Below are 23399 nucleotides of genomic sequence, written 5' to 3' on the forward strand. Positions count from 1 at the left end.
CAGAGTGGTATGGTAATCCTGTTCTGAAAGTTATGTTACTAGACCATGACGAACCTACGAACTATGAAGAAGCGATGGTGAGCCCAGATTCCGCAAAATGGCTTGAGGCCATGAAATCTGAGATGGGATCCATGTATGAGAACAAAGTATGGACTTTGGTTGACTTGCCCAATGATCGGCAAGCCATTGAAAATAAATGGATCTTCAAGAAGAAGACTGACGCTGATGGTAATGTTACTGTCTATAAAGCTCGACTTGTTGCGAAAGGTTTTCGACAAGTTCAAGGGATTGACTACGATGAGACCTTCTCACCCGTAGCGATGCTTAAGTCTGTCCGAATCATGTTAGCAATTGCCGCATTTTATGATTATGAAATTTGGCAAATGGATGTCAAAACTGCATTCCTAAATGGATTTCTAGAAGAAGAGCTGTATATGATGCAACCAGAAGGTTTTGTCGATCCAAAGGGAGCTAACAAAGTGTGCAAGCTCCAGCGATCCATTTATGGACTGGTGCAAGCCTCTCGGAGTTGGAATAAACGCTTTGATAGTGTGATCAAAGCATTTGGTTTTATACAGACTTTTGGAGAAGCCTGTATTTACAAGAAAGTGAGTGGGAGCTCTGTAGCATTTCTGATATTATATGTGGATGACATATTACTGATTGGAAATGATATAGAATTTCTGGATAGCATAAAGGGATACTTGAATAAGAGTTTTTCAATGAAAGACCTCGGTGAAGCTGCGTATATATTGGGCATCAAGATCTATAGAGATAGATCAAGACGCTTAATTGGACTTTCACAAAGCACATACCTTGACAAAGTTTTGAAGAAGTTCAAAATGGATCAAGCAAAGAAAGGATTCTTGCCTGTGTTGCAAGGTGTGAAGTTGAGTAAGACTCAATGCCCGACCACTGCAGAAGATAGAGAGAAGATGAAAGATGTCCCCTATGCTTCAGCCATAGGCTCTATCATGTATGCAATGCTGTGTACCAGACCTGATGTATGCCTTGCTATAAGTCTAGCAGGAAGGTACCAAAGTAATCCAGGAGTGGATCACTGGACAGCGGTCAAGAACATCCTGAAATACCTGAAAAGGACTAAGGATATGTTTCTCGTATATGGAGGTGACAAAGAGCTCATCGTAAATGGTTACATTGATGCAAGCTTTGACACTGATCCGGACGATTCTAAATCGCAAACCGGATACATATTTACATTGAACGGTGGAGCTGTCAGTTGGTGCAGTTCTAAACAAAGCGTCGTGGCGGGATCTACATGTGAAGCGGAGTACATAGCTACTTCGGAAGCAGCAAATGAAGGAGTCTGGATGAAGGAGTTCATATCCGATCTAGGTGTCATACCTAGTGCATCGGGTCCTATGAAAATCTTTTGTGACAATACTGGTGCAATTGCCTTGGCAAAGGAATCCAGATTTCACAAGAGAACCAAGCACATCAAAAGACGCTTCAATTCCATCCGGGATTTAGTCCAGGTGGGAGACATAGAAATTTACAAGATACATACGGATCTGAATGTTGCAGACCCGTTGACTAAGCCTCTTCCACGAGCAAAACATGATCAGCACCAAGGCTCCATGGGTGTAAGAATCATTACTGTGTAATCTAGATTATTGACTCTAGTGCAAGTGGGGACTGAAGGAAATATGCCCTAGAGGCAATAATAAAGTATTATTTATTTCCTTGTATCATGATAAATGTTTATTATTCATGCTAGAATTGTATTAACCGGAAACATAATACATGTGTGAATATATAGACAAACAGAGTGTCACTACTATGCCTCTACTTGACTAGCTCGTTAATCAAAGATGGTTATGTTTCCTAGCCATAGACATAAGTTGTCATTTGATTAACGAGATCACCTCATTAGGAGAATGACGTGATTGACTTGACCCATTCCGTTAGCTTAGCACTCGATCGTTTAGTATGTTGCTATTGCTTTCTTCATGACTTATACATGTTCCTATGACTATGAGATTATGCAACTCCCGTTTACCGGAGGAACACTTTGTGTGCTACCAAACGTCACAACGTAAATGGGTGATTATAAAGGTGCTCTACAGGTGTCTCCAAAGGTACTTGTTGGGTTGGCGTATTTCGAGATTAGGATTTGTCACTCCAATTGTCGGACAGGTATCTCTGGGCCCACTCGGTAATGCACATCACTATAAGCCTTGCAAGCATTGTGACTAATGAGTTAGTTGCGGGATGATGTGTTATGGAACGAGTAAAGAGACTTGCCAGTAACGAGATTGAACTAGGTATCGAGATACCGACGATCAAATCTCGGGCAAGTAACATACCGGTGACAAAGGGAACAACGTATGTTGTTATGCGGTCTGACCGATAAAGATCTTCGTAGAATATGTGGGAGCCAGTATGGGCATCCAGGTCCCGCTATTGGTTATTGACCGGAGAAGTGTCTCGGTCATGTCTACATAGTTCTCGAACCCGTAGGGTCCGCACGCTTAACGTTACGATGACAGTTTTATTGAGTTTTGATGTACCGAAGGAGTTCGGAGTCCCGGATGAGATCGGGGATATGACGAGGAGTCTCGAAATGGTCGAGACGTAAAAATCAATATATTGGACGACTATATTCGGACTTCGGAAAGGTTCCGAGTGATTCGGGTATTTTTCGGAGTACCGGAGAGTTACGGGAATTCGTATTGGGCCTTAATGGGCCATACGGGAAAGGAGAGAAAGGCCTCAAAAGGTGGCCGCACCCCTCCCCATGGTCTAGTCCGAATTGGACTAGGGAAGGGGGCGCACCCTTCCTTCTTTCTCCTTCCCCCTTCTCTTCTCCTACTCCCACAAGGAAAGGAGGAGTCCTACTCCCGGTGGGAGTAGGACTCCCCCCTATGGCGCGCCTCTCCCCTTGGCCGGCTGCCTGCCCCTTGCTCCTTTATATACGGGGGCAGGGGGGCACCCCAGAGACACAACAATTGATCCTTGAGATCTCTTAGCCGTGTGCGGTGCCCCCCTCCACCATATTACACCTCGATAATACCATTGCAGAGCTTAAGCGAAGCCCTGCGTCGGTGGAACATCATCATCGTCACCACGCCGTCGTGCTGACGAAACTCTCCCTCAACACTCGGCTGGATCGGAGTTCGAGGGATGTCATCGAGCTGAACGTGTGTAGAACTCGGAGGTGCTGTACGTTCGGTACTTGATCGGTCGGATCGTGAAGACGTACGACTACATCAACCGCGTTGTGATAACGCTTCCGCTATGTGTCTACGAGGGTACGTGGACAACACTCTCCCCTCTCGTTGCTATGCATCACCATGATCTTGCGTGTGCGTAGGAAAATTTTTGAGATTACTACGTTCCCCAACACATTTCTCTGCTCACCAGAATCCAACAGCAGTGGAGTGTGATCTGAAATCTCTCTTTCTAATGCTATGACCATAGTCATGGGCTATTTATCTTCCCAATCTGGGCATACCAAGACCCTATCAAGTTTCTCATATGTAGGGTCTGGCATATTATTTGCCGAAGTGAATTGTCTCCCACTGATTGGGATGTCTCTTAATCCAGCATGTTCAATGATAGCATTAAAAACAAAGCTGAAGTGATCCACCCCCCCCCCAGGTTTATTTTTCTCTGCACTGTTTCTAATGATATTGAAATCCTCCCCAATGACACAGGGGAGAGGGTTATCTTGATACAATCTAGATAATTCAGCTAAAAAAGTTGCTTTCCCTTCTCTTTGAGCATCACCATAGACAGTCACCAAGTTCCAACTAAACTTAGCTTTTTATCAAAAAGTAGTGTTCTGATAAAATATGTGCCTTTTTCTACTTGTATCAAGTCAAAATTATCATTATTAATTCCTACCAATATTCCTCCAGATTTGCCTCGAGGGGCAATCCATTCCCAGAGAAATTTTTTTCCCCCCGCAAGGTTGTGCAATTCATTTTTTGTAAAGTCACCCTTAATGGTCTCCAAAAGGCCAACAAAATCTAATTTTTTTTCTATGATTGCCTCTCTGATAAAGTTTTTCTTTGTGTCCTGTCTAATCCCCCTCACATTCCAAAATATTCCTTTCATTGTTTCTTTTTCTTCTTTCTCCCTCCCCTAAAAGATATAGCAAGCTTCCCAGCACCAGCTGAGGTGCCAATCTTATTTTTCTTATTACTAGAGAATATTTTCCTCAAGGTGTCATAGTAATCAAGATCCATTTCTGTATCAGAGTGATCATCACCTGAGCATAGTTCTTCTAGTTTAGCATCTCCAATATTAATTAGAATTGGAGAACTTTCATTTTTTTTCTTTTTCCTCTTGATTTCTTATGTTTTGTAGATATATATCTCTTCTAGCCTGTTCCATATTGGAGATCAGGTCTAGGTTTTGGCTGACCAGGTCAATAGTACACCCCAGCTCCACCCCCACTTTCTCTGCCATTTCAAACAAAGAGATTTGATCCTTAGTAAGGGTTGGGGACTTACCATAGTTATCCTTGTCAGCAGCTCTCTCCTTAGCCAGATCTTCAATCTTGGAGTTCTTTTTGTCTAGATTTCTGTCACTTCTTCTGGTTGGTCCTTCTTTGTCTTTTTCTTTCTTCTCTTTATCAGAGATCCCCAGTTTTGATCCCAGAGATTCCACAGAATCCTGGCTAGCATTATAATCCACTGGTTCAGTGTAATTGTCTTCTATCAGAGGATCTTGAATATTATCTTTATTAGAGTCATTTTTCTCTCCCATATCATCTCCAGAGATCTCTTTTTCATCCCACTGGTCTACTTTTTCTATGCATTTGTCTATCATCACTTGCTGCTTCTTGATCATATCCATCATAGCTCTCTTCTCCTCTTCCCATGAAGTGTATTTCTTTTCTTCCACAGCCCTCCAGGTTTCTTGTTTGTTATTGTCTTCCTCCATCTCTTGAATTCTATGTATTAGTCTATCTAAATCAGCTTCAACTTTTTTCCTCAAGCCAACCTCAGCTAGATATTCTTTCTGAATGTTCATGATCTCTTCATTTTTTTCCTCATTTCCTCAAATTGCTTGAGTCCCACACTTCTCAGGGAGATGTTTTCTTTGTTTCCTTCAGCATCTACTCCACCAATCTTGATCTTTTTCCTCATGTCTGCAGTTTCACATTCTCTGTCTGTTTCAACATCCATATGTTTCCTCTTATCTTCATACCACCCCTGTTCCACCACTTTTTCAAGTTCCAAGGTGACTCTGTATATCATGAGGTCTTTGTCAGTTACTTCAGTATGTGTAGGAATTTTTTCAAAATCTCTCACTCCCACCCTGGCTCTGATTTTTTCAGCAAAATTGTTGTCATATCTATCTCCAGGACTGGGCCAACAGTGGCAGCTACTTCACAAGCCCCAAAAAAATGTCTGAAACACTCAGGCATTTTGCCAATTTTCACCCACACAGTGTGCAACTTTCCTATGGCTTGTGTATCATAGGTCCAACTATCCACATTTATGACAGCCTTTGTCCCCAGCAGGTTAAAGTTTCCAAACTTGTGTAATTCAGTCAGTCTGCTCTTGTTGGGGAACCTTATGAGATAAGCCCTGTCTCCATGTTTTTTGCATCGCCATTCCCAGTCCCATTTGAACATGTAGTTAAACCCCTCCAAGAATTGTGTCTCATTGATCTCCCCAGAGGCAATAGTGACAATTCCCATCGGGTTAATCTGCTCACTACTCACCACCTCCTTGGAATTTTGAACCAAGAGCACTCCCAAACCTCTGGCTGCATATCCAACATATTTAGGCAGGGGCTTAATCTGTTTCATCCAGTTGCAATCTTCAGTGTGAGAATTTTTTCCACAGATGATACAGTTAGGAAGCTTGCAATCTCTAGTTTGATGTCTGAAATCTTTGCACTTGTTACAGGGAATTCTGAAGTTATTCCCACTTTTTCCTAGATCAGGGCCTTCTCTCTGTGGAAATCTGCTTCCCCCCCCCCCAAGTGCTTTGGTTTTGCCTAGATCCAGAACCATTATCCATATCTCCTCCGTAGCTAACCTCTCTGCTTTGTATCCCTTTCTCTCTCTCACCCTCAATCATCTTCCCCTCCTCTCGCTGCTTGTCAGCTCCAGTTACCATGCCAACCCCCTGCTGTGCCATCTGGGCAAGGAGAGCCCCAAACCACTGTTGCTGTTGAAGAAATTCAGGAGGGGGAATGACACCAGGGGCAGGATCTTTACCTTTGTCCTCAGATCCGGCTCTGTTAGCCTCTGGCTTGCCCCCCTCTCTATCTTTGTCTTCTGTAGTTCTACCAGCATCTGGGAGCTGCGTCCCGCCTCCATTCCCCTGGTAGCTAGAAGTCCCAATGGTGGATCTTGAACTACCAATCTGAGAGAAAGTGCCTTTGTATCTGTCCACATCTTCTTCTTTCTGTAATGGAAGCCATCTCTACCACCACAGTTGAATCTTCCCCCTCCACGATTGCTCCCAAAACCTCTGTTCATCTCTTCTACTTTCTCTCTTTCTGGTGGCGGCGGAAGAGGTGGAAACCCTAAATCCTCGAGGGGGTCACACTCTTCCCCCCACAGGGAGAGAGGCGCTTTATTTATACTGCCAAAACTTTCAGAAAGCGTATTTACCAAAGGCGTTTCTCCCCGTTGCCCATTTTGCCCCCATATCTCACTTTCCCCAAATTCTCCTTCTCTGGCAGAGTAATCCCCCACACAACAACCCAAGCCACTGGTGATTTCCATTTCCTCTATATAGTTTGCCTCATTAGACCAGAAATCTGGAATTTGGGCATATTGAATTCTACTCATTTTATTAACAACCTCCCTTCCCAGTAAAACCTGATCAGGGGCGAGCATCTCTCTCTATTTTTTCCCATGAGCAGGGCTGTTAACACACTTCTCATCACTACTTTCTATGATTTTTGCAGCTATTAGCCGCTTTTTTTCTTATTATTAGTTCTATTATCACCTATCGATGTAGGTTCACTGCCATATTTGGAAATAGGAGGGATCGTACCTTGCAGATCCAACGGGAGCCCAGTCTCCTCGTCGGAAACCTCACCGGCGAGCAGCCAGAAGCGGCCGCCCACCGGCGAGGCCCCTACTCCCGTCCCTGGGAGCGAGCGAGACCGAGCAGGCGTGGGGAACGGCGAGGGAAGCGCGGTGACCTCCTCAGAACCAACGGCATCTTCTTCTGGATCTTCTTCTTCGTCCCAAGCTTCATCCCCCTCCTGCCCTCGGCGCACTCCAGATCTGGCCGCCTCTCCACCACTACAGCCCTGGGCACCACGGAAGCTGGGGCGGGGAGACCCATCACCGCGCCGACCACGAATCCAGGTGGATCCGCAGGGACGGTGCGACGCGAACGAAACGCGATCCACTTCATGGCCTGCATCTAATCGTCTGATTCCGCCTCCTCCATCGCCCACAACAGCATCCGGAGCGCCCCCACCGGCTCGCCTGACGGAGTGAGGCGCCAGTCCTCCGCCTCGGTGAGCCTCCAATAGGCACACCCCGCCGCCTCCTTCAGATTGCTCTCCGTCGAGAACCTGGAGATGATCTCCCTCAGCTTCGCCAGCTTCTCTTCGTCGCCGTTGGCTATCACCAGAGCCCTCCTCTCGAGTCTCTGCTTCCAGGAATCCAATACCGCCCGCCTTCGGAGAGCTCGCTCGTGAGAGAGAAGGGAGGTGGTTTTCGTCGAGAGGGGAGGGAATGGCCGCTCCGCTCCGTGCCGCAGCTTTAATCCACCTCCCTTCCCGACGTTCTCTCTCCTCCTCCGCCTCAATCTGCGCTTCACGCCGTGCCTCCGCCTCGGGACTCAATCCCCTGCCGACCAAAACAACGTGACATGGAAACCGCACCTGTGTCCCCTCCCTGATCGGAATCTCCCCGTGTACCCGCATCGAGTCGACCCGTACGCCGCGGTCGTCGAGGAGGGTCAACACCGGGGAGTCACCGCGTCGGAGTAGGATGCCCCGCTCGTAGATCAGAAGCGTTGGTGTGGCAAGGTCGGCGACGAGGTGCACCGCCCACATGCGGTCGGGCGGAACCGCCTTACGCGTCATCCGCGCCAGCTCAACAGGTTTCCAACCATCATATAGGGAAGTTTCTTTTCTGGTCCTCCCCACGTCTTCTAGACATGACAACAAAAATATGCATGAAAAGATTATATGTCTTTATGTTATTTCTAGAAACTAATGTTCTTAGGCCTCTAGATATGTTCTTATGTTATCATAAGTATTTTTAGTTTACCTATAAAAAAAGATATGTATGATAACTCAGTTTTTGTTATAAAATAAGTGATGAAGAGATGACCTCCAATACAACAAAGAAAAATATCTTCTCTAAAAGCACCCAAGAGCATCTCTTACTCAAAAGAAAATAGATCAGAAATAAAGCGTTGGGACCAGATGGGTTCCCCGCTGAGTTCTATCAAAAATATTGGTGGGTCATTAAGGGGGATCTTCTTCCAATATTTGAGGACTTATACAATGATGATTTTTCATTGTTTCGTCTCAACTTTGTAATTAGTACGCTTTGCCAAAGAAAGTGGATGTTGTTTGGATTGAGCAATTTAGACACATTTGCTTGTTGAATGTCAGTTTTAAAATATTCACAAAGGTGAGTACTCATAGATTGTTTACTATTGCTCATAACGTTATGCGCCCTATGCAGACTGCCTTTATGCCTGGTCGCAATATTTTTTAGGGAGTGGTTGTCCTTCATGAGACAACGAGATGTTCTCAACAATGGCGGGCTGGAGAACACAATTTTTTTGGCTTGGGTTGGGGCGGGGGGGGGGGGGGGGGGGAGCGGATGTCAGATTTTAAGCATGACAAATTATGTTGTCGTGAGCACGACAATTTCCTTCAGAAAACATGACAATCCTGACAAGAAACTGTCATGCTCGCCACGGCATAAATTGCCATCGCGGGCGTTAGATTTGTCATGCTAAAAAGCTGACATCGGATTTGTATGGAATCCATTCTTTTTAGCGAAAGAGGGGCCGTCACCTCTGATTTCATATAAAGAAACCAAGTGGTCTTTTACAAAACGAACAAGCTACAAACTACTAGAACGAAACCAAGAACCATCTTTAAAGCTTACATCGTCTAGGACACGAAAATCCCGGACGCATCGCAATCATGCAAGATCAACATATGATGATATTACATTATGATCGATTATGATGAGATTAGCTCTGTGGATAGCGCCGGTGGAAATTTGGCAACATATCTACGGTTGGTGGCCTGTATGTATATATGGCACTAGCTAGCATGCATGTCGACGCCACGGTGGACGGAAGCTGGGTGGGTGCATATCTAGCTTTGTGTGATCGATCGTCCTATTGTAAACTGAGGTGGGTCACTACTCACTCGCCGGCCGTTCTATATGACAGAGCACCAAAGCAGTTCACAAGTGATCGATATGATTCACTAGTTCACAAGTGTTCCTTGTCCACCTTCTGGCGGGCAGATATTTCGTCTACTGCCTTTATGAAAAGAAACTTGATCTTCTGTTAGAAAAAGATCGTCGATCGAAACTTTGGTGGCTCGGCTCCGGCTGGAAAGTTGCTGCGTTTCCAAGGCTCCTGCCGTGACATGTCGATTGGGGGTCCGACCCAATCGATCGATCACAACCCGGTCATAGAATATTCCGTCAGTCCTTTCGCATATGCAAGTTTGAACCTGGCTGCGGGCACACTCCCCTATGCAACATACGTACATACACATGCCAGGTGAGAAGACCTTAACATCTACTCCCTCCGTTTCAAAATAGATGACTCAACTTCGTACTAACTTTAGTACAAAATAGAGTCATCTATTTTGGAACGGAGGGAGTATTATAGCATATACTATGCTATAAGTAGCCAATCTTGCTAGATCATCTACGGGTTTGACATGCATGGGTGCCATGTACGTACAAACCGTAGGTTAGGCCGTTGGGGACCCATATGCGAGCTGAGCACTGTACACTGGTTGACAGGAGGCAAAATTTCTCGTAGTCGTAGCTCCCACACGTCGTCTAGATATGACAACAACAAAATGCATTGGAACATGATATCTCTTGGTGTTGTTTCTAGAAACTACTGTTCTTATTCCTCTAGATATGTATGACATATACTCCCTCCATCCGAAAATACATGTCGGGGAAATGGATAAAAATGGATGTCTGTAGAACTAAAATATGTCTAGATACATCTATTTCTCCGACAAGTATTTCCGGACGGAGGGAGTACTTCAAATAAGCGATGAAGAGATGCATTGCCTCCAATACAATAAAGGAAAATACCTTCTCTAAGCACCAAAGTACATGTTTTCTAAACAAACGGATACTGGTTCCATTAAGGAGCACAATAAATGTGCTTTCGTCATTGAATATGACATCAAAAGTCAAACTATATTGTTGGTGGAGAATTTCTAAATAGACCTCCATTAGCACCGCCAAGAGTTTCAGTTGTTCTTGTCAGTTGATATCCTTTTGAAAGTTTCTTGTAGAGACTGGCCTCGTATGTGCGCATGAGAAGGATACTAATTTGAGTAAAAGATCTAATATTCAATTCAGTGAGCTCAATTGTCGAGTTTTAATTTTGCCAAAGCAATAAGGGCGCTCCAACCTGTTTTGTGTGAGCAAGCCCAACAAAGTTGATACGACAACGACAATTGAGCTACATGTGACAAACGGAAACCACAAGATCCCTCATCTTATGGTCTTCTTACACTAAAAGACGCATCATCAACCAAGAAAAGGATATCATTTCTAGACATTTCAAATCGCGTAGATTAGCGTCATGCCCAAACACCTCCGGTCCCGCTTTCTAGACCATTTGACTACGAGCAATGCTACATTCACGGACTTTTACAGAGGCTTTACGGACTGGTCAGGATTTGACACGTTGTGATTGGTTTAAGGGGAGGGACGGGCCCCACCCACCTGAAAATCAGGGGGGAGATGAAGAGGATTAAAGGAAAGGCCCGTAATACTCCTGTAACCAGTCCGTTGATGTAGCATTTTCGTTTGACTACCACCCCTCTCCCGCTAATTGCGTGTCGGATCAAAGTGCATCTGTTGCCTTTTTTTCTTTGACATGGTCCATTTATTGTCTTTTGTTAGTGTGGCTCACAAGTCTATGATAATAGATGACACCAGAAATAACTAAATGAGATAGGTAAAACATATATATCGTCGGGCGTGAAGCATGTGTAATTTTCAAGAACATAACACACATGAGTCCCTACAAGCATATACATGAGATCATTCAATTGCGATGTCCTCAAAGCAAAAGCGGTGAATGTTTCTCCATCACAAGGATTGGTGGCATCAAATCCAAGGATCGCATCCGCGAGGAAAACTACGAATTTATCTGTGCTTTTGCCAAATTATTGTACGCCCCCACCCCACCCAACCCCCTTGTGTTGTGTTGTCTTGTGTTGTGTCACCTTTGATTCTTCTCTCCCTTTCTCAAGTTGCGTACCGCTTTTCTTCTTTTGTAGGTAGCGACCAGCCCCTTCCCATATCTGCCTCGGCGAGATGCCAGCCCAGGCCCATCTCATCCCACCCCTCATCGCGTACATATACGGACACACGCGCCGTGCCCTGCAGTGGCCTGATCACTTCAGCCTGTAGCTAGCAACCACCAAGGCCAAGCTCTCTCGGCACAGCCACAGCGCAATAATTCCGCATGGTGGGGATGAGCGGCGCCTACGGCGGCCACAGCAATGGCGGCGAGAGCCGGGCGCCCAAGGCGGCCGTGGTAGTCGGGGCCCCGCCGCCGGAGATGGAGATGGAGATGGCGGGGGCGATGGGGGTGGTGCACAAGGTGGCGGCGCAGCCGGCGCAGAGCACGGCGAGCAAGATGAAGGGCAAGGTGAAGGAGACCTTCTTCCCGGACGACCCGTTCCGGAGCTTCAAGGGGCAGCCGCTGCGGGCGCAGTGGGTGATGGCAGCCAGGTACCTGTTCCCGGTGCTGGAGTGGTTGCCCGGCTACTCGCTGTCCCTCTTCAAGTCCGACCTCGTCGCCGGCCTCACCATTGCCAGCCTTGCCATCCCCCAGGCAAGTCATGTCTATGTCATGCGCTCGATCTCCGCTCACTGATTGTTCACTCCCGCCAAAAGATTAGTTGCTGCAATTTCGGTCTAAATACTCTTTACAAATGAGATTTGCGTTTATGATGGCACGTATAGTGCATCCAAATGAGATATTTAGCCTGTGTTTGGAAGCTAGCCTGTGCGACGGTGCATGGTCAATCAATCTCCGCGCGCGTACCAACAACCCGTGACCAACCGTGCTGATGGTGCTCTCCTGTTTGTGTTCTTGCCAGGGTATCAGCTACGCGAAGCTTGCGAACCTGCCGCCGATCATAGGCCTATGTACGTATATTTCTACATGATTTTCCATTTATACCGTACCGTCGGTCGGGACATACATATGTACTACCACATAGCGTGTATGTGTACGTGCAAATAGTTAAGTGTATCTCGTACATGTGTCGGTGTGTGCAGACTCGAGCTTCGTGCCGCCGCTGGTGTACGCGGTGCTGGGCAGCTCGCGGGACCTGGCGGTGGGGCCGGTGTCGATCGCGTCGCTGATCATGGGGTCGATGCTGCGGCAGGCGGTGAGCCCGTCGGCGGAGCCCATGCTGTTCCTGCAGCTGGCCTTCACCTCCACCTTCTTCGCCGGCCTCGTGCAGGCCTCGCTCGGCATCCTCAGGTGCGTACCTACGTGGCCCACTCGGTCACCTGCTCGCCACGTCTCTCTCATGTGTGTGTGCGTGTGTGTGTGCATGCACCGGCACTGACACGGTAAATGAATACGTTGTAGGCTGGGGTTCATCATCGACTTCCTGTCCAAGGCGACGCTGGTGGGGTTCATGGCGGGCGCGGCCATCATCGTGTCGCTGCAGCAGCTGAAGGCGCTGCTGGGCATCGTGCACTTCACCACCCAGATGGGCATCGTCCCCGTCATGGCCTCCGTCTTCCAGCACACCAACGAGGTCAGCCATGGCGCCTCCCCGCATGCGCCCGTACACGTGCACACGGTGCATGCTTGGCTAATGGCTAATGGCTAATGGTTTTGTGCATACGTGCAGTGGTCGTGGCAGACGATACTGATGGGGGCCTGCTTCCTGGTGCTCCTGCTCACGGCCAGACATGTGGTACGTATCCTCCTCCTCCTCCTCCTCCTTCTCCTTCTTCTTCTTTTTTTTTTTTTTGCGGGGAGGGGAGTACCGAGCACGTCGCACTTTCGTTGGCACCGTTGACCGGCGCCGATGGGCTGCTGTCCTAGGCGCGAGAAGCACCAAATGCTGTTTCTGCTCTGCTCCAACAAGCCTTCTCCTCTGTTACGTTATACGTACGTCGTGTACCGTTGACCGGCGCCGATCGGCTCTGCCTGTCCTACGCGCGAAAACGCCCAAATGCTGCTGCTGTGTTCCGCTCTGCTTCAAGACAACTTTATCTTCTCTCTACTTTATATTTATTTATATCATTATTGCGTTGTCCGTATACCAGCATACGTCGTACGTGCAGCTAGCTGTGCCCGTACGTACGTGCCGTCGGTCGGCTGGGCTGGACGGCCTCCCACGGCAGAAAATTCTAGGAACGCCGGGTACGTACGTGCCAGGCCACATATGTACATATGTATGTAGCCGTAGCCGCAGTCGTTGATGATGCGAGATGCATATCTCACACCGTCCATGGGAGGACGATAGGCAGATGTGTACAAGATGTTTTTCTTCAGGTTGGTGACCACGGAGTAGCACCCGGTGGATCATGGATGGATGCACACCTCCGACAGTGTTTTACTTTACCCACAGTATATATAAGATTTTTTGATAGTCTTGTTTCAAAAAAAAAAGATTTTTTGATAGTTGACAGGGGGAAAAGGTTAGTAGCGGTCAACGTCGTGTTCGGAAAAGGAGACCACGGATTGAGAAAGTGAGCGGGCGGTGACTTGTCACGTTCGATTCGCAACGAGGTGGACAACACCGGCCAAGTGGTCATTCGCAGTGATGAGCGACGTTCACTGCAACGTTGGCCATTGTTTCCACTCCCAGTCCCAGATAGTGTGACCTTCAGTTCACTGAACCTGCATTCTCAGCTACACAGCTGAGTGACTGAACCTATATATATATAAGGCCGTCTGGTGCAACTACTACTGATCTATTCATCTATATATATGCTAGCTATACATAGAGGAATAGTGTTGCGCCTCTCAAGGCCATACTCATTTCGGTTCCTCGGCAAAGAACAGAAAAAAGAAGAAACTCACATGTGCAGCCTGCAAAGTCTGAACTTTGCTCTCTACTTCTGCAGCTACATCTTCTTTCAGCGCTGACCTCTTTCCAAATGAGATATTACATGGGAATGGTAAAGGTCTCGAGCCGTAGCCAGTGCTGGCAACAACCCTGTTTCACTCTGCTTTCGCCCGGAAACTGACAGCCGGCCGGCCTTCCATTTCCAGAACCTAAAACTACATCTACTCACTCTTGCAACCGTCGAGCCTAGCTTAGCTAACTCCTGCAGCGCTGCTGGCAACCTTGTCTAACTCTGTTCATTCTTAGTAGCAGTAAAGTTCTTGAGACATGCTTACCTACTTTTACCCAGTGCTGGTGGCAACCCTGCCTATCTCACTTCATTCTTGACTGCTTTTGCTCTGGGCTTGTCTTTGCTGAAACGGGTAGAAATTTTTCCATTTTTTTTACAACCTAAAATCAGATCTGTTTCTTATCCTGCAATTACTGATTCTGACTCCTGCACTCATACTTACTCGTCTGATATTCCGCGTGCGTGCGTGTGTGTATGCAGAGCATCAGATGGCCAAGGTTCTTCTGGATCTCAGCGTGTGCTCCCTTGGCGTCCGTCATTGTATCCACCCTGCTCGTCTTCCTGTTCAAAGCGCAGAACCACGGCATCAGCATCGTAAGAGATCAACAAAGACTGAACAACTGTTCATATCTTTTTTACAACTGTGTTATGCAACATGATGGCAAATAACAAGTATATGAATCTTTTTGCCGCAGATTGGTTCGCTCAAATGTGGCCTGAATCGCCCCTCATGGGACAAACTGCTCTTCGACCCGACATATCTTGGACTCACCATGAAGACGGGCCTCGTCACCGGAATCATCTCCCTTACGGTATGCTACATATGACCCTCACACTGCACTAAAAAGATTCACCGTGGAAAAAAAAACTCAAACATGCTTCAAATTGGAAAATTAAAAAAAAAGCGCTTTAAATTGGAATTAAGTAGCTGCAATGTATTTTTCATAGCCAGTGCCACTGAAACTCTGAAGTGCCCTGAATTTCGCTCTGACAGGAAGGAGTAGCAGTTGGTAGGACGTTTGCTTCACTCAAGGACTACCAGGTGGACGGAAACAAAGAGATGATGGCCATCGGGTTGATGAACATTGTCGGCTCATGTACATCGTGCTATGTGACAACAGGTAACCTACACTTTTGGACTAAAAATAATCTCCAATATCCTCTTGCATTCCTTGCAAAAAAATTGAAGAATCAGTACCAGGGTAGAAAGATTATACTTCAGATTTTAGAAGGACAAGCCTCCCGGGCTCTGCATCATACGATGCACACAACTATAGGTCCAAAGCTTGATTGATGGCTCTCTCTTATTTCTAACAGGAGCATTCTCTCGCTCTGCTGTGAACCACAATGCCGGCTGCAAGACCGCCATGTCCAATGTGGTCATGGCGCTGACGGTCATGGTCACGTTGCTGTTCCTCATGCCATTGTTCGTATACACGCCGAATGTTGTCCTTGGAGCAATCATCATCGCTGCTGTCATTGGCCTGATCGATCTCCCTGCTGCATACAACATCTGGAAGATGGACAAGATGGATTTCCTCGTGTGTCTGTGCGCATTTGCTGGTGTCATCTTCATCTCTGTCCAAGAAGGCCTTGCGATTGCGGTAACCAACATATTGCTTATTTTTCTGTAGAGGAAGTTGCTACTTTAATTACTTGGTAGTTACTGAAATTTATCAAATATGCAGGTTGGTATATCAATATTTAGGGTATTGATGCAAATCACAAGACCAAGGATGATGATTCAAGGCAACATTAAGGGAACAGATATTTACCGGAACCTCCATCAGTATAAGGAGGCCCAAAGAGTTCCTGGGTTCTTGATATTGACAGTTGAGGCCCCCATAAACTTTGCAAACACCAACTATCTGAATGAAAGGTAAAAAGAAAATCCTATTACTAGACAAAAATGTTGAAGTCAAACAGTGGAATAAGTTAAAATGCAACTTCCATTTTCAGGACTAAAAGATGGATAGAGGATGAAAGTTCTTCAGGGAATAAACAAACAGAACTCCGTGTCGTAATCTTGGATCTATCAGGTTAGTGACCCCCAAGATTTTTTTTTTCACTTCACATTTTAGCATTCTTATTCGTATTATTTAACTCAAGTTCAATAAACCATATGGATGCACCTCAGTGTTAGCTTTCTACAAGTAGCTGAAAGCATGGTCGCAACAGAAAGCTTTGTAAGAGCTCAGTTTCCTACTTGGAAGTTGGAACTAAGGAAGTGTTAGATCAGGCCTTAAAAATGATATATTCAAATTAGTTGATGATGTTTATAAAAAATGTAGAGTTTTCACTGACGCATCATACATATTTTCCTTTTTTCAGCTGTCCCTGCAATTGACACAAGTGGCATAGCATTCCTCATTGACCTAAAGAAATCAACAGAGAAACATGGCCTAGAGGTATACTCATCATATATATGAAAAGTTAATATCTCTAGTTCACATTTTGCCAAAAAAAAAAAACACTTGTTCACAAGCTATCAGTTAAATTATGTGGCAAATTTACCTTTTTCTCTCCTTTCGCAGCTTGTACTTGTGAATCCAACTGGAGAGGTCATGGAGAAAATACAACGAGCGAATGACGCACACGATCATTTCAGGCCGGACTGCCTGTATTTGACCACTGGAGAAGCAATCGCTTCACTTTCTGGATTTGCCAAGATGGCAACACCTTAGAGTGGTTTTGCCGAATTGCCATTTTGATCATCTGATTGCAATGTTAAATTTGCATTGCCTTCTCATCAGTGAAAGTGCCTGCAACAAAGCATTTCACAAGTTTGTTTGTAGCTATCTTCAGCGCCCTTCAAGTCTATGTGATGGAAATTAGGTGCTTGAAATATGTACATTCAAGGTTTCCCATCAACATGAGTTCTCGCAAACTTTTGAACTTCGGTGTTAAGAAATAGTGGATATTTAACTATAGAAACTGTAACTGAATTACTTTTATTTACTTTCACATGGTTCTACATGACCCATTAGCATAGGGCATACGTATATAGCTACAATTCAGAGTTCCCAATTGACACTTGATTTGCAGTATGGCACCAAAACTAATAATAGTAACTGCAACATTTCACCATATAAGCAAAATCATCTTGGAATTTCAGATGATTGGTTGAACTCTTTTTCCAAGCTGTACAGCCTAGTTCCTTCGCTACCTTTGCTTCCCTTGTATGACTGATCATTTATAGCATTCTGGTTCTCTCTTGTGATATGAGAACTGAGATTGACCTTTAAGTTCTGCACATCTTCAAGTGTTGTCTCCACTTGTCTCATTGTAGGCCTTTCTTCACCTTTTAAACGTAAGCATGCTTCTGTGAGTCTTGCAACCACCTCAGCATCTTCGGCCCCTCCCTCCTCAACAATTTGTGTATCTAGAATATCTAAGAATCGATTGTCCCTTATAAGTGACACAAAATGTGATGCAAGGCTTGTGCTTTCCAACGAATGAGAAGAAAAAACTGGTGTCACCCTCGTCAGTAGCTCTGCTAGGATAACACCAAAGCTGTAAACATCGCTCTTCTCCGTGAGTCGACTGGTATAGTAGTATTCAGGATCAAGGTAACCATAAGTTCCTTGGACGGCTGTAAGTATTCCTGTCTCATCTATTGCAATTGACCTTGAAGCTCCAAAATCTGATACTTTTGCTGTTAAAGTATCAGTAAGCAATATATTTGCGCATTTGATATCTCTATGGTATACTGATATGGAAGCAGCAGAGTGCAGATATGCAATAGCCCTTGCAGTCTCCAATGCAATTTTCAATCTATCTTTCCATGACAAAGGCTTCTCACTTTGGCCATGGAGATGAAATGAGAGAGTTCCATTTGATATAAACTCGTAAACAAGTAGAGGAACTTCTGTCTCAAGGCAGCAACCAAAAAGATTCACCACATTCCTATGGTTTGTCTGTGAAAGTATGACAACCTCATTTATGAACTGGTCGATTTCCCTTTGAACTACAATTTTAGCCTTCTTGATGGCCACCACATGTTGATCAGATAAGATGCCTTTGTAGACAGTGCCATGGCCACCGCCACCAAGGATGCGATTCTGGTCAAATTTGTTGGTTGCTTGCTCCAGCTCTTCCAAGCTGAAAATCCTCGTTCTTTCTGCTATGTCTTTGTTTGAAGAGATTAGCTGTTGCAGAAGCAATCCATGATTTTTCTTGAAGAACTTTTGTCTCAACTTCTTGGCTCTTCGTTGCTTGAGTTTATTGGTGATTTTGGCAATACCCAGAAGTGCAAACAGTATGCCAGAACCAGCACTAATTGCAATTACAGTAATCAGACCTGCACAAAATGTAATGTTTTAACCAAAAATAAAACAAAATACAGTAGCATTTTATATAGACGGTATAGTATACTATTGTATTTTTGAACTGATGAAAACTGTAGGGGATGGTGACCCCATTAACCATTGCTGCCCTGTCTGCGACCAAGATGAACTCTGCCGAAGATGCAAAATGCTGAAAGTGGCTGAAGTGCTTGTGAACATGGTGCCGCCGAACAGAACCCATGAGACGGGCAGCAAGGAACAATGCCATTATAGTCTCGTCAAACCAATTTATTCTATGGGATATCATGGTCAGCTAAATACACGTGCATTGCTATCGGAAAAAAAAAGGAAAACCTACAAGTCATCAGGTGCTCATGATGTCGGGCTGGTTGAATGAGTGGAAGCATAATTTTCTTATTCTATACAGTGGCATTTGCGGCAATTTCATTGCAACTTTGGTGGCAAATAGGTGGAGTTGTGCTTCCATCTACACTGTATTTCATATGAAATGGCTCGTGTCTAGAGGCGAGGAGGTTAATGGACCAACCTCGCCAACTCATATCTTTATAGGAGTACAGAAACTTCTAAGGACCTTAACTATCACTAGCGTAAGTCTTATATCTGATGATTGAGTTGTATGTGTACCTGGGAGGCTCGTGATACCTTTCTTTGCAAGGCATCGGTACGTCCCCGGCACATTGATGCAGGTTCCATGGCATGGATAAATATCTGGCCGTTGGCACTCATCAATATCTGAAAAGAGAGCACAAAAATACAGTGTTGAAAACACAAAGATATAAGCGTAAACACACATTTTGCTCACAAAGTAGGCATGGACAAATCTAATATGTTCAAAGTGCAGTTAAAACATCAAAGTCAGACGAAATTAACAACTAAAATTCCCGACGAGCAACATGGTCCCTGGCTATAACAAGTGCAAGAACACAACAAGTAGTAATATATACCTTGGCATCCATTTGCGATGTAAGGGTTGCCCTCGTATCCTTTGGAGCAGTTGCACCGTGCCTTTTGGATATAAAGACCATCTGCCGTTCGGATATAAAGACCATCTGCGACTATGAAGCAGTTTACACTTATGGATCCCCTGTGTTCATATAAGTCAAAGTCATCCCATCCCCAGTACAATTGCCCGTCATATCCCACATGAAGTGACCATTCTACCACCGTTGGGATCAAAGTGGAATCAACAATCTTATGTGGGTTGTCAAAGTAATTCAACTGCAGCATGGGTCCCTCTCTGGCCAACCACTCTTGGTCAGCTATGAACACCGCTCCATATCCCAACGAATCACCGGTTCTCTGGTTCAAAGCACCAAACTGGAAGACATAGGACGGGAAATCTAGCCGTGCGATGGGTGTCTGGCAGCAGCCAACACCAGAACATGAGGTGTCGCTCACCCCCGGTCCGTCAGCACAATACACGGCACAGACACTAAGATAGTCGCCAAAAGAGGCAAAGAGGCTGGCTAAGACATTGCATCCCATAGCAACGAACCGGTTGTGACCGATGGACACTCTCAGGGGGCCCTCATCCGTCAGGCCAGCGGACCACATGCCATCTGATTGATTAGAGCTTGTGTTCAGCCAGATACTCACCATCTTGCTGTGGATCCGCACCGTACCATCCGCAGGGGCGAACGCACGTACACGGTCGTGGGGGCGAATGCCCCCACTTGATTTTTTGGGCCACTTATACTTGGCTTCATATACGTGGCTTTGCCCCCACTCGGCCCATGGTATTTGCCCCCACTGCCTGGCTACTTCTCTACGGATCTGTTATATAAAGCCCAGCCCATCTTCTCTCGTGTGGAAAAAGGACAGCACTGGAGGAGCCCATCTTAGAGAGATTGAGACACGAGGCAATGCATACGAGCAAGCTAGAAGCGTACGCGTTCGTCAAACAAAAAGAAAACTGTATCGTTCGTCCGTCGGTTGGCTTCTCGCACGACCGCCAAAGCGAAACGAAGCTGCCGCCGACGCCCAACTATCAGCCTTGATCTGCAGTTCTGCACGTACACGCCGAGTCGCCGATCGGCCGGCTGGCCCGGGTTGCCGTCCCTAAGGAGAAAAACTGAAAAAGACGCGCGCCACTCATCAGCCCTAGGTTCAGTTCTGATCTTTCCCTTTTAATTTTTAAAGTATTAGTCTATTCTGCTTCCATGTTTAAAAGGTACAAGTTAGTAATTAGGTTGACTCAATCTAGCTTCATATAACCACTTCGTATGAATAAGTTTAACCACTCCAGAAACCCTAGGTTGAGTTCTGCTGGGAGTAGAATAAAATATAGACTATAGTATTATACTGACTTGATGTACGTCAATTTATGTATCATTTAACTATTTGACATTGCCAGGAAAGCTAATGAAGAGATATTTTGCAAAATCCACAACTGGTAGTATGCCTGAAATAGTTGATCTGGACAAGCTTACTCGGTATCCATCTAAAAGGAAGAGACTTATAGATTATAATATCAATCAGCATGAGGAGATTAGGAGAAAGTACCTGACATGGGGGGCTTATCAACCTTGTCCAGCCAAGTTTAAACCCAGGTGGATTGGTAAGAGTAAGCGGTATTTCAATCCTGAATGGTATGATCTCCCTATGTTTGAAAATGATTTTTTTTATGCAGCCTGAAGGCTAGAAATCAAGGACATAGCAACAAAAAGGGATGGCATACCCATATTTCTCAAGTTATTCTGTCTTAAGAGGTTAATTTACTTTTATTTTGGCACTGAACATGTCATAGTTATGTGTGTGATGACATTATCTTATAATAAATTATATGATTTTGCTTCTTCGACACTATATGTATGCTTGTGTGGTTGGTCCTTTAGATGATCTGCCCATTAGTTCGTATACATGTTTCTAAAAAAAATTGTGAACCTCGGTGCCCCCACTAGTTTTTCGTCCTGGCTCCGCCCCTGACCATCCGTGAGAGAAATATCAACCACTTCCAAGCCATCACCCACCAACAGCTTCGGTGGCTGGTGCGTATCGTCGCACGTGAGGTTGAAGCCCGCGCGGAAGCACCCTTGCCGGAGGCCGAAAGGGTAGGGGACAGCTATGCTGCCACATACCTCCGGGCAACCACGCAAGGCTATTGGAGCTGCTAATGTTGCCACTATAAGCTGGAGTGTTAATGCTGCAATACTGGTGCATAACTTTGCTTTTTGGAAAGGAGAAGAGGAGAACAGCCCCATCTTGCAAACATGTCTCTTTGGTGCAAGGAGAAGGGGCCTATTTAGCGCGCACTCTTCTCTGGAAAATCTATGCCATTGTGAACAGCTGGGCCGGTGGATGTTAAAGAGTTATGTGGTAATCTTTTGTATTATTTGGAAATCGTGTCCAACCTGTCTATGCCAACAATGACCTTGGTGGACTGGAGGCATCGGTCAATATGTTGGTCATTGGTCGCACCGTGCCATCCGGGGCAAGGAGATACGGCCATTGCCCACCAACGGATTCCGTGGACAGAGTGCGTTGGGTAGGCTGAAGCCCTCGAGGTCGCGGAAGCAGCCTCGCCGCAGGTCTTCACGAAACCAGATAATGGCAATTTCGAAAACAGGGGAGAAAAGAAAGTTTACCTCAATGCTGCTCGGCCCGCCCAGGCGCCATCCACATCCTCTTGAACCAAGAGTCTTGGCCGGAGCTGACTTAGCATTTCATCGAACAGCTCGCCTGCAGTGCCAAGACCCAAAATCGAACTGAAGAACTCTCGGCTGTGATTTATTCGCCAGAAACGTCGAGTCCTGAGTCGCTCACCATTGATTCCGATCCCCGGCGAGCACCAACCACCTCGGGAGGAAGTTATTAGCAGAGGCGGACTGCCCTGCTAGCACACGACCCCTCCGCACAGCTGCGCCGCCGGCCGACTGACTGCGGGTCACCGGGCAAATCCTATTTTCAGTTTCTGCAAACCGGCGCCTGCAGGCGCTGTAGCTGGGCTCGGCCCATTTCTGTTTTTTTTTTCTTTCTTTAAAACGTTCAAAAATAATGCAGCCGCTGGACGTCGAAGCCGCACCCAGCTGCTTCGAGGCAAGCAAGCGCAACCACTAGGCCAACGCAGGACATGTGCTTTCTAAGCGTTTTGTTTCTATTTCTAAGCGCACAGCTCTAACCACCAGAACATCAACCTGCTGCTGCACAAACACTTCGTTTTCTCTCTTTATTTTTTTCTTCAGTTCGGTTCATTTTTTATTTTCCTTTTTCTCATCTTTTTTGTTTCATTCTAATGCGTGTTTTTTATAAATTCGTGAACCTTTTTCTTAATTGACGAACTTTTTTCCAAATTTGATGAAATTTTAAAAAAAATCAATGATTTGTTTTCAAATTCGATGAACTTTTTTCAAATGTGATGAACTTTTTCTCAAAACCGGTGAACTTTTTTCTCAAATTGAATGAACCTTTTCCAAAATTGATGAAATTTTTTCAAATCAAATGAACTTTTTCCAAAATTGATGAACTTTTTTCAAATCCAGTGAACTTTTTTCAAAATCGATGAACCGTTTTTGAAGATTGGTAAACTTTTTCCATTTTTATGAGTTTTTTGTTTTAAATTCGTCAACGTTTTTTTGTGAACGGTTTTTTTAATTCCTAGGATACACATATTTTTTGAACATTCAATGGTCAACTGGTCAGACCGGTCAATTGGTGAACTTTTTTCCTCAAATTAGTGAACTTGTTCTAATTCAAATAGCGCAGCTAGAGTAGTTGTTAAATTGTGCGCGCTGCATTCATTCAGTAGTAAGAGGGTGGTGTAGCGGTAGCAAGTGTATTGGTCAATAGTTGCGGCCTGA

General features: G+C 45.5%; 2 protein-coding genes across 2 annotated transcripts; one reads left to right on the forward strand and one right to left on the reverse strand.

Moving 5' to 3' along the window:
• Positions 1-11539: 11539 nt before the first annotated feature.
• On the forward strand, positions 11540-17268 carry LOC123054898 (probable sulfate transporter 3.3). The gene is made up of 13 exons (XM_044478774.1): positions 11540-12023; positions 12292-12340; positions 12473-12680; positions 12792-12963; positions 13060-13125; positions 14777-14890; positions 14992-15108; positions 15291-15417; positions 15614-15900; positions 15985-16175; positions 16256-16335; positions 16628-16704; positions 16831-17268. Exons 1-13 carry the CDS (start codon positions 11652-11654, stop codon positions 16978-16980), a joined length of 2010 nt encoding a protein of 669 aa, XP_044334709.1. The 5' UTR covers positions 11540-11651; the 3' UTR covers positions 16981-17268.
• Positions 17269-17394: 126 nt separating this feature from the next.
• Positions 17395-22376, reverse strand: LOC123054899 (putative wall-associated receptor kinase-like 16). The gene is made up of 4 exons (XM_044478775.1): positions 21538-22376; positions 19548-20233; positions 19228-19335; positions 17395-18596 (listed from the first exon to the last, which is right to left on the reverse strand). The coding sequence occupies exons 1-4, from the start codon at positions 21801-21803 to the stop codon at positions 17395-17397; spliced, it is 2262 nt and encodes a 753-aa protein (XP_044334710.1). The 5' UTR covers positions 21804-22376.
• Between the last annotated feature and the right edge of the window lie 1023 nt (positions 22377-23399).

This window comes from Triticum aestivum, chromosome 2D (assembly GCF_018294505.1).
Source record: "Triticum aestivum cultivar Chinese Spring chromosome 2D, IWGSC CS RefSeq v2.1, whole genome shotgun sequence".
In the NCBI taxonomy this organism is placed as follows: Eukaryota; Viridiplantae; Streptophyta; class Magnoliopsida; order Poales; family Poaceae; genus Triticum; species Triticum aestivum.

What these genes read in the sequence shown, in the direction of transcription:
- LOC123054898 (XM_044478774.1), top strand. Translation starts at nt 11,652, where the DNA reads ATGGTGGGGATGAGCGGCGCCTACGGCGGCCACAGCAATGGCGGCGAG. An exon ending in GCCGCCGATCATAGGCCTAT is followed by an intron (nt 12,341 to 12,472) that starts GTACGTATATTT and finishes CGGTGTGTGCAG; the next exon opens with ACTCGAGCTTCGTGCCGCCG. An exon ending in ACCAACTATCTGAATGAAAG is followed by an intron (nt 16,176 to 16,255) that starts GTAAAAAGAAAA and finishes TTCCATTTTCAG; the next exon opens with GACTAAAAGATGGATAGAGG.
- LOC123054899 (XM_044478775.1), bottom strand. Translation starts at nt 21,803, where the DNA reads ATGGGGCTGTTCTCCTCTTCTCCTTTCCAAAAAGCAAAGTTATGCACC. An exon ending in GAAGTGGTTGATATTTCTCT is followed by an intron (nt 20,234 to 21,537) that starts CACGGATGGTCA and finishes TGCGTTCGCCCC; the next exon opens with TGCGGATGGTACGGTGCGGA. An exon ending in AGGTATCACGAGCCTCCCAG is followed by an intron (nt 18,597 to 19,227) that starts GTACACATACAA and finishes CATTTTGTGCAG; the next exon opens with GTCTGATTACTGTAATTGCA.